General features: G+C 44.2%; 1 protein-coding gene across 1 annotated transcript; it reads left to right on the top strand.

Annotated features, from left to right (window-relative positions):
• Positions 1 to 1,520: 1,520 nt before the first annotated feature.
• LOC125454195 (cyclin-dependent kinase 5 activator 1-like) lies at positions 1,521 to 3,701 on the top strand. The gene has a single exon (XM_048534715.1). The coding sequence runs from the start codon at positions 1,866 to 1,868 to the stop codon at positions 2,790 to 2,792; it is 927 nt and encodes a 308-aa protein (XP_048390672.1). The 5' UTR covers positions 1,521 to 1,865; the 3' UTR covers positions 2,793 to 3,701.
• The last annotated feature ends 5,403 nt before the right edge of the window (positions 3,702 to 9,104 follow it).

The following is a 9,104-nucleotide window of genomic DNA, read 5'->3' as shown; positions in this document are numbered from 1 at the left end:
TTTGTATCTTGATATCCTGTGGTATGATATGGTGATTATATCATGTGTGTGTCTATTAAAGGCATATGGAATAACAGCTGTGTGATGTAAAATAACAGAATTAAACTTCATCTGGCACTTGTGAACATTCTGCTAACCTGCCTTTGCTATTTTGAAGCTCTATCCTCTTCACAGTTCACATTACTTCCCAGCTTTTGTGCATTCTTAACATTTTAAAATGTGTTTTGTAGAGCTAGCTCGACATCCCAACACTGAAGCCTGGGCACATCTGTGATAAACCATCATCCAGTCAAAAAAATCAACCATTCCCCACTCTGAGACAACAAGGCATAGAGCTGGATGTACACAGCAGGCCAAGCAGCATCAGAGGAGCAGGAAAGCTGATGTTTTGGGTCCAGACCAGCTGAAATGTCAGCTTTCCTGCTCCCCTGATGCTGCTGGGCCTGCTGTGTTCATCCAGCTCCACGCCGTTATCCCAGATTCTCCAGCATTTGCAGTTCCGGCTACCTCTGAAACATTCCCCACTCTGCTTTGTTTCTGGATTTTGGTCACTTATGCCGATATCACATTTTGTGATTCAGTGATTTTTTTTAATTTTGATTTTTTTTTGTTTTAGTGCCTTTGCCAATTGGTTTGAAATTATTTCCATTTCTGGACCTGTATAAAACCAGGATTTGATAATACATTACCCGGTGAGGGCAGATAAATCCTGCAAAAGAGAGTTACTATCTGGACCATACAAAACTGCAGGATGCCAAGTGTAAATCAGTGAGCCGTTCTAGCAGACAGTCGCTATCGGATCGAGAGCCTGAGTGAATCCCTGCTGTGCTGCTACGCCAGTCCAATAAAGCTGTCGTTACATTGGCCGTCAATTGATTTGAAATACCATTAGGCTTTATCCAAACGCATTTTTTTTTGCTCCTTTACCTTATTTTGTAATTGACCGCATTGGATGCTGCCATTTGAACTATAAGCTGCTTTAAAGCAGGTATTAGCTCAGTTCCTTTTCAGGGATTACAGGCCCTATTTATAGTCACTAATCTTTAGTTTCCTCTAACACCGTTTGAATCGATTCCATTAACCCTTTCCCACTCCATGAGCAAACCGTCTACCGAACCCCAAATTTCTATTGCTGAAGCCATTCCTGCCCTGACCCCACCCCCACAACACATCCAGCCAATGACAAGCTGTATCTGTAGACATGCCCTGCCCATTCGCTCGGTGCTTTAGGCTTCTATTGGTTGTAAGTGCTGCCAACCATTCCCAACCGTGTCTTCTATTGGCCAAAGACATGTCCCGATCCAAGCACCTGACCCCATTGGGTGTTGTTTGGGTCTCGGGCGGAGTAAACCCCTCCGGCTTCCTGGGTACTGATTGGTTGTTCCCCAAAGACAGCAGAACTCTGGATCCTATTGGCTTTTTGCAGTGCCAATCTAGCGATCCTCTATTCCAATTGGATTCCTTGTCCGTCCATTGAGGATGGCGCCCCCAGGTTGGAGGCTGCTTTTAGAGATTGGTTCTGGCTTGTGCCCATCACTTTGGAGCTGGGAAGGCAGACGGGCGAGTGTGGTCTGGTCAGTCCTCCATCAGCGACAGAGACGGAGTTTTAGCCCTTTCCCCATCCGCCACCCCCTTCTCCGTCCCCAAAGCATCAAGAAAATACCACCCCCTCCCATTCCAAAAGACCCTTCCTTCCCAACTCCAACCCTCACCTGGCTACTGCGGGAGGCAGCCGTCCATCCGTTTGGCTATCCAAATGCAGTGAGACTTGTTGTTGATTTCCTCTCGCCTGGCTCCTGTCCATTCTCTCTCCCCGCTTTTGCCCGCCGCCCCTTCTACAGTTCCGCCGCCCCGTTAGCCAGACAATGGGCACGGTCCTGTCTTTGTCCCCGGAGCCCAAGGGCAAAGGTGGCACGGTGGAGGACGGCCACCCTGGAGCGGGCAAGAGCGGCAAAGAGAGGAGCCTGAAGAAGCACTCAGTTCTCATCTCCGCCCTGACCTGGAAACGCCTGGTCGCCGCCTCGGCCAAGAAGAAGAAAGCCAAGAAGGTGAACCCGAGCCAGCCTCCTCATGCCAACGACAATGCCAGCGGCGCCATCAGCAACAACAATAACCCGGTCAAGCAACTCAACGAGAAGAACCTGAAGAAGTCCTACCCCCCGCTGCAACCCGCTGCTCAGCACCGGGCTCTTCCAGTGCCAGTGCCAGTTGTACCCCCCAGCAGTGCCAGGCAGCTGGGATCGGTGCAGAAGCAAGCCAGCAGCCGCAGCCCGGCCTCTCCACGCCGTGTGGTGGTGCAGGCGTCCACCGGGGAGCTGCTGCGTTGCCTGGGCGAGTTCCTGTGCCGGCGCTGCTACCGCCTGAAGCAGCTGAGCTCCGGTGAGGCGGTGCTCTGGTTCCGGGGGGTGGACCGGGCTCTGTTGCTTCAGGGTTGGCAAGACCAAGGCTTCATCAGCCCGGCTAATGTGGTCTTCGTCTACCTGCTGTGCCGGGAGGTGGTGAGCGAAGAGATCGCCAGTGACTTCGAACTGCAGGCCACCTTCCTCACCTGCCTGTACCTCGCCTACTCCTACATGGGCAACGAGATTTCCTACCCCCTCAAGCCCTTCCTGGTGGAAGCCAACAAGGAGGTTTTCTGGGACAGATGCCTCTCCATTATCGGCCAGATGAGTGCCAAGATGCTTCAGATTAATTCAGACCCGCATTACTTCACTGAGGTCTTCCAAGACCTCAAGAACGAAGCCAGCAGCAGAGACTGTAGTGGACAATACATCATAAATCTGGACCGTTAGGGTGGCCCTGTCTTTCCTGCTTCTCTTAGCGAGAAATCTAGTGTATGTGTATAGAGACAGACTGGGTGATCAGATCTATTAGTAAGAGCTGCAGTCCCCGTGCAAATGAGACTGGGTTCTGGGAACAGATAGAGAGAGGGAGGATAAAATACGACTATCCCAGAACTCAAAATCGAGACAAAGATTGGCACAGATTTTACTCGCAATCAAAATGGGAGCCTAAATGCTCACTCCACAGTGTTCCTTTCTGTTTTTCGAAAAAAAATTGTGGTTTATTTTCCAGTTGTGCTGTAAATCACAGTCTCAAACGTGATCATCGTTTTTAAGTTTTAAGATTTCTTTTGCAGAGGGAGGGCTCGATCTGAATGAAACAGAATGCGTATGCCAAAAAAAAAGATAAACTTGTCCTCGTTTATATTCCATTGTGGCTGTAGATGGTGACGGAGCTTCAGTCAAAGTCTGTCGGACAAGTGTTGTAGATAAGAGTATGGATATATATCTATATATATGTATGTATATATAAATTTATTTATTTTCCAATTTTTGGGAAGGATAATTACAGCTGTATTTCTGAGCGCCTTTTGGCTGTGCGTGTGGGTGGGGTGTCTCAGAGACAGACTGAGAGGCGGCTAGAGCGATGACTGCTCTCCATGGTGCTGATGCTTTCAGACCTCAAGTGTTCCATTTTGCACATTTTCATCAGCAGGGTCTACTTCTACCATTACCTGAATGTACATTATTATTTTGTTTCCTCTCGGCAAAGAACAAAAAAAAATCAACAAAGAGGCGGGGGTTTGTTGTTAAAAAGAAAAACGTGCCAATTGTTGGGATATGATAAATAATGTTTTGTTTTGTATTGTATACTAAATTTGCTGGAGCATCTACAAATATATTGCAAATATGGTCAGATTTTGTGTTTATTGTCCTCCGTTATTTCAAAAGCCTCAAGACAAAAGCTGACTTTTCAGTGCTGGTGTGCTACTGGTTTGTGGTCTGGGACGGTCTATCATTTGCTTTTGTCAGTGAAGATGTGAATGAATGGTTGCTTATGTTTACTGTAAGTACAAGCTTGCAGGTTTAGCTCTGTGCAATTGATGTGTGTGTGAGTTTATGTGAAGTAAATTGCATTCCATTACTGGGAGACTGTGTGTTGCCTTACTGGTGGGAGCTGTCTGCAGGGACAGAATGGATTGCAGCCTTGGCTTCCCACTCTCATTTACCCAGCTTATCCTTGTATACTGATTAATGAGAGATGACTTAGCAGTAATCCCAGGCCTCTGTCCTGAAATGAGATTGAAGCTGCATGTTGTGCAGTGCATTTGGGATGACGTCTGTCTTCCTGCACAATCCTGCTTTTTGGGAAGGACGCAGTTCTCATTGATGGTTTTATCTTCATGGTCAATTTGCCTTAACAGTGTTACATTGCAATGATAATCTAAGCGATGGCTGTGGGATGTATAAAATATACAAACTAAATTGAGGTGCCTTGAATCTTTGTAATTCTCCTCGGTTAACCTGGCAGAACGCTCTGACAGGACCAACAGCTCAAAATGTGCATAAGCTATTACTGGAGAGGCAGTAACTAAGTGGTAACATCACTGGTCTGGTAACTGAGAACCCCACTGTACATGAGTTTGAATCCAAACATAACTGATGTAAAGTTTTGTCTCCTTAAATTCTGGAGTAAAAAGCAGGTCCAATAAATTTTAACTGTCATTAAACCCGGCTCACACTAATACCTTTTAGGGAAAATCTGGACCAGACACAACTCCAATAATGTGGTTGACTTAGGGATTGGTAATAAATGCAGACCTGGCCAGTGATGCTCACATCCCGTGACATCAAATGAATAAAAACAAATGTTGTATGTACGTTGGATATCTTTTCATGCAACATGTAAAAAACAAATCTGAAGAAGTCATATCGGTCTCAAAACATTACCTTTGTCTGTCTGTGCAGGTGCTGCCAAACCTGCTGAGTTTTTCCAGCATTCTCTGCGTTTATTTCAGATTTCCAGCCTCCGCAATTATTTTGCACTTATATGCACAGTAAATGGAGGGCAGTGAGAAGGATAGAGGGATTGGCACACCTTGAAGTGTAGGTCCAAAATCCCTGAGGTGGCAGGACAGGAAATAAGTGGTAAAGAAAGAAAGTTATGTGCTTTCCTTCATTGGCCAAGGTATTGAATATAAGAAAAGGGATGTAATACTTGAACTATATAAGACATTTGTTAGGCCACAGCTGAAATCGTGTACTGTTCTAGAATCATAGAATTCCCTAGAGAGTGGAAATAGGCCCTTTGGTCCAACAAGTCCACACCAAACCTCAGAGCATCCCACCCAGACCCATCCCCCTATAAACCCACATAATCTACACTATGGGCAATTTAACATGGCCAATCCACCTAGCCTGTGCATCTTTGGACCTTCAGGAGGAGATCCACGAAGACAAGAGGACAATGTGCAAACTCCATTCAAATAGTCACCAGGGAGTGGAATTGAACCCAGGCCACTGGTGCTGTGAGGCAGCAGTATTAACCACTGTGCCACCGTGCCAACCCCTGGTCATTACATTACAGGATAGATATAATTGCTGCAGAAGAAGTACGCAAGAGATTTATAAAAATGTTTCCAGGGTTTGAGAATCGCAGTTAGAAGGAAAGATTGGAAGGCTGGTGTTTTTTTTTGTAGAACAGCGGAAGCTGAGTGCTGACAGTTTTTTTTTTAATTACTAGTTATTTATGGGACGAAGTTATTGCTGGTTAGGCCAGTATTCATTGCCCATCTCCAATTGCCCAGCAGGAAGTTAAAAGCCAATCACTGGGTCTGGAGTCACATGTAAGTTTGACCAGATAACGTCGGCAGCATTTTTCCCTAAAAGACATTAGTGATACCAGGCAGTCTTTTTTTCCTGAAAATTAATTCGAAGCCATCATGGGCTTTTCATTCCAGTTTTCTATTGAATTCAAATCCTACCATCTGCCTTGATAGGTTCAAACCAAGATACCCAGAGCACTTAATGGATCTCTGGATTAACAATCCAATGATGAGGCCACTAGGTTAAGACCTCCCCTTAAATTATAATTTATAAAACAATGTGGTGCTTGGAAGACCTGTTCTCATAATGGACAGGCCAATTGCCAAGGATTACAGATTGAATGTGATTGGTAGAAAGATTCATGGGGTCATAAGTAAAACCCTTTTCACTGAGAAAGTGGTGGGTGTCTCTAATTAGCTGTCCAGTTTGGTAGTTGAGGCAGAGACCCGCAACTCACTTAAAAAGAAAAACCCAAGAACGGCGGATAATGTAAATCAGGAACAAGAAGAGAAGTTGCTGGAAAAGCTCAGTACATCTGGCAGCATCTGTGAAGAGAAAATCAGAGTTAACATTTCAGGTCTAGTGGCCCTTCCTCAGAATTGTTATGTTAACTCTGTTAAAAGGAACTTGGATCTACACCTGAATTAGTATAACCTGCAAGGTCCCCTGGTGGAAATGGACTTGGTGGTTAGTTTATTCAATTTCTGCAGTTAAGTGGACTAGAATGGCCACTTTCTGTCTTGTACCTTTTGCATGGTTCTATATTCTATTAACAATCTTATAAAGCAATATTGAGAATCCTATGGCACCGAAAGAAACTATTTGACTTAACAAGCCCATGCACACCACATCTTTCCTCATCTCAATCTATTTCTATTTCTTTTTCTGTCAGATGCCTGTCCATCTTCCTCTTAACTGCATCTGTGCTTTTTGGTTCAACTACAGTCCATTTGTACATCTATCTCTCTGTCAATCAGAGCTAGTTTACGGGGGTTGGGGGAGGATCTTCAGTAATATAGATTTGGGATATATGGTCTGAATTCCTTGAAGAACAGAGAGGTGTTCAATATCATGAGTGTAAAAAGAAAGGACAGAGAGAAACTGTTCCCATTGGTGAAAAATAACAGAAACTCAAGGACACAGATTTAAGGTGCTTGACAAAAAAAAGTAATGTAAAGAGGAGGAGAATCTATTCAATGCAGTGAATATTTAGAATATGTAATGCACTGTCTGAGGGTGAGTTGAAAGCAGGTACAATCCAGACAGTCAAAAGAGAATTCAATCGTTATCTGAAAATAAAATGAAGGTTGAAAGGTTGTGAGGTAAATGTGAGGGGTTGATAATTGGCAAATTGGGCTTGCAGCAAAAACATGTACTGATTATTCTTCTGTGCAATCACCTACTAGACACAATGCAGCACATGCTATTTAGAAACTGAAATTGCCAGAGAAACATAGCAGCTCCGACAGTATCTATGGAGAGAGAAAAACAAGCGTGAACGTTTGGAATCCAACTGCATCTTTGGAACTCTGGCAGCTTGTTGCTGCTGTGGGAATTACTAGATGCAGAATTAGGTTTTCATGCAAGCACGTAACTGAATGCTGCAGCAGACTGCAGCCTGTAGATGATTACACTGAGCACCTTAGGATCTAGAAAGGGCGTATTAGCTACAGCCTCTCTTTATGTCTGCTGCATTGCCAACTGGAAATTACACGGAAGGTGATTGGAACGTAGGTAAGCGCTCTCCAAGGTCCTGACCGATCAGCCTCCGAACACCACAGTTAGATATGAGCCTATTTCACTGTGCCGAGCCGTAAACTGCATTTTCAACATCCGCATTTAGTTTCTCGTTTTTTCCCCCAGGCTTGCTAAGCCTATTCAATGAACAGTTCCGCAATGCAAACAGGAAAATATTTGAGTTTTAATTGATTTGAGTGATAGTAGTTGCTACAATTGTATTGACACTAAATGCTCTTAAAAAAAATATCGTTCATGAGATGTGGGTGGTTGATAATTAGATCAATATTTATTGCCCATCCCTACTTGACCTTGAGAAGATGGAGGTGAGCTGTCTTCTTTAACTGCTGCAGTCCTGTTAGGAAAGAAGATTCACAATTTTGACCCATGGACAGTGCAGAAAGGGTGATATATTCCAAAGTTTCTGGTCAGTGTTAACACTTAGAAAGGTCATAGTGGAGGGATTCCGAGATGCTAATGCCATTGACTGTCAAGGGAAGGTAGTTAGATTCTCTCTTGTTGATGGTGGCCATTGTCTGACATTTGTGTGACATGAATGTGTAGGAGTTGGGATGTCATGTTGCAGCTGTACAGGACATTGTTTAAGCTGCTTTTGATATACTGCATTCGGTTCTGGTCTCCCTACTATGGGAAAGATGTTGTTAAACTTTAAAGAGTGCAGAAAAGATTTACAAGAATGTTGCCAGGATTGGAGGTCCTAGATCCTATGTAGGGCGAATCTGAAATGAGGAATCAAGAGGGCTAAAAGGAGACATGACATATCTTTAGCAAAAATATTTAAGGAAAATCCCAAAGCCTGTTATTCATATATAAAGAGCAAGAGGGTAATTAGAGAAAGGATTGGCCCACTTAAGGACAAAGAAGGAAAGTTATGCATTGAGTCAGAGAAAATGGGTGACAATCTTAACGAGTACTTTGCATTGGTATTCACCAAGGAGAGGGACATGATGGTAGTTGAGATTAGGGATAGTTGTTTGATTACTCTAGATCAAGTCAGAATAAGGAGGGAGGAAGTGTTGGGTATCCTAAAAGGCATTAGGGTGGACAATTCCCCTGGTCCGGATGGGATCTATCCCAGGTTACTGAGGGATGCGAGAGAGGAAATAGTCAGGGCCTTAACAGATATCTTTGCAGCATCCTTTAAACACGGGTGAGGTGCCGGAGGACTGGAGAATTGCTAATGTTGTCCCCTTGTTTAAGAAGGATAGCAAAGATAATCCAGGTAATTAATGACTGGTGAGCCTGACGTCAGTGGTAGGGAAGTTGAAGGAAAAGATACTGAGGGATAGGATCTATTCCCATTTGGAAGAAAGTGGGCTTATCAGTGATAGATAATATGGTTTTGTGCAGGGAAGGACATGTCATGCCAACTTAATAGAATTCTTTGAGGACATGACAAAGTTGATTGGTGAGGGAAAAGCAGTAGATGCCATATACATGGACTTCAGTAAGGTGGATGGGATGATAAGGTGCCCCATGACAGGCTGATGGAGAAAGTGAAGTTGCATGGGGTCCAGGGTGTGTTAGCTAGATGGATAAAAAGAACTGGCTAGGCAACAGAAGACAGAGAGTAGGAGTGGAATGGGATTTATCAAATTGGAGACCTGTAACTAGTAGTGTTCCAGAGGGATCTGTGCTGGGACCACTGTTGTTTGTGATATACATAAATGGTTTGGAGGATGGTATAGATGGTCTGATTAGCAAGTTTGCAGATGACATGAAGATTGGTGGAGTAGC

The sequence above is a fragment of the Stegostoma tigrinum genome, chromosome 7 (genome assembly GCF_030684315.1).
Source record: "Stegostoma tigrinum isolate sSteTig4 chromosome 7, sSteTig4.hap1, whole genome shotgun sequence".
NCBI classification, from domain to species: Eukaryota; Metazoa; Chordata; class Chondrichthyes; order Orectolobiformes; family Stegostomatidae; genus Stegostoma; species Stegostoma tigrinum.
Note: the sequence above shows the minus strand (reverse complement) of the source record. Positions and strands in the feature narration are given on the sequence as shown.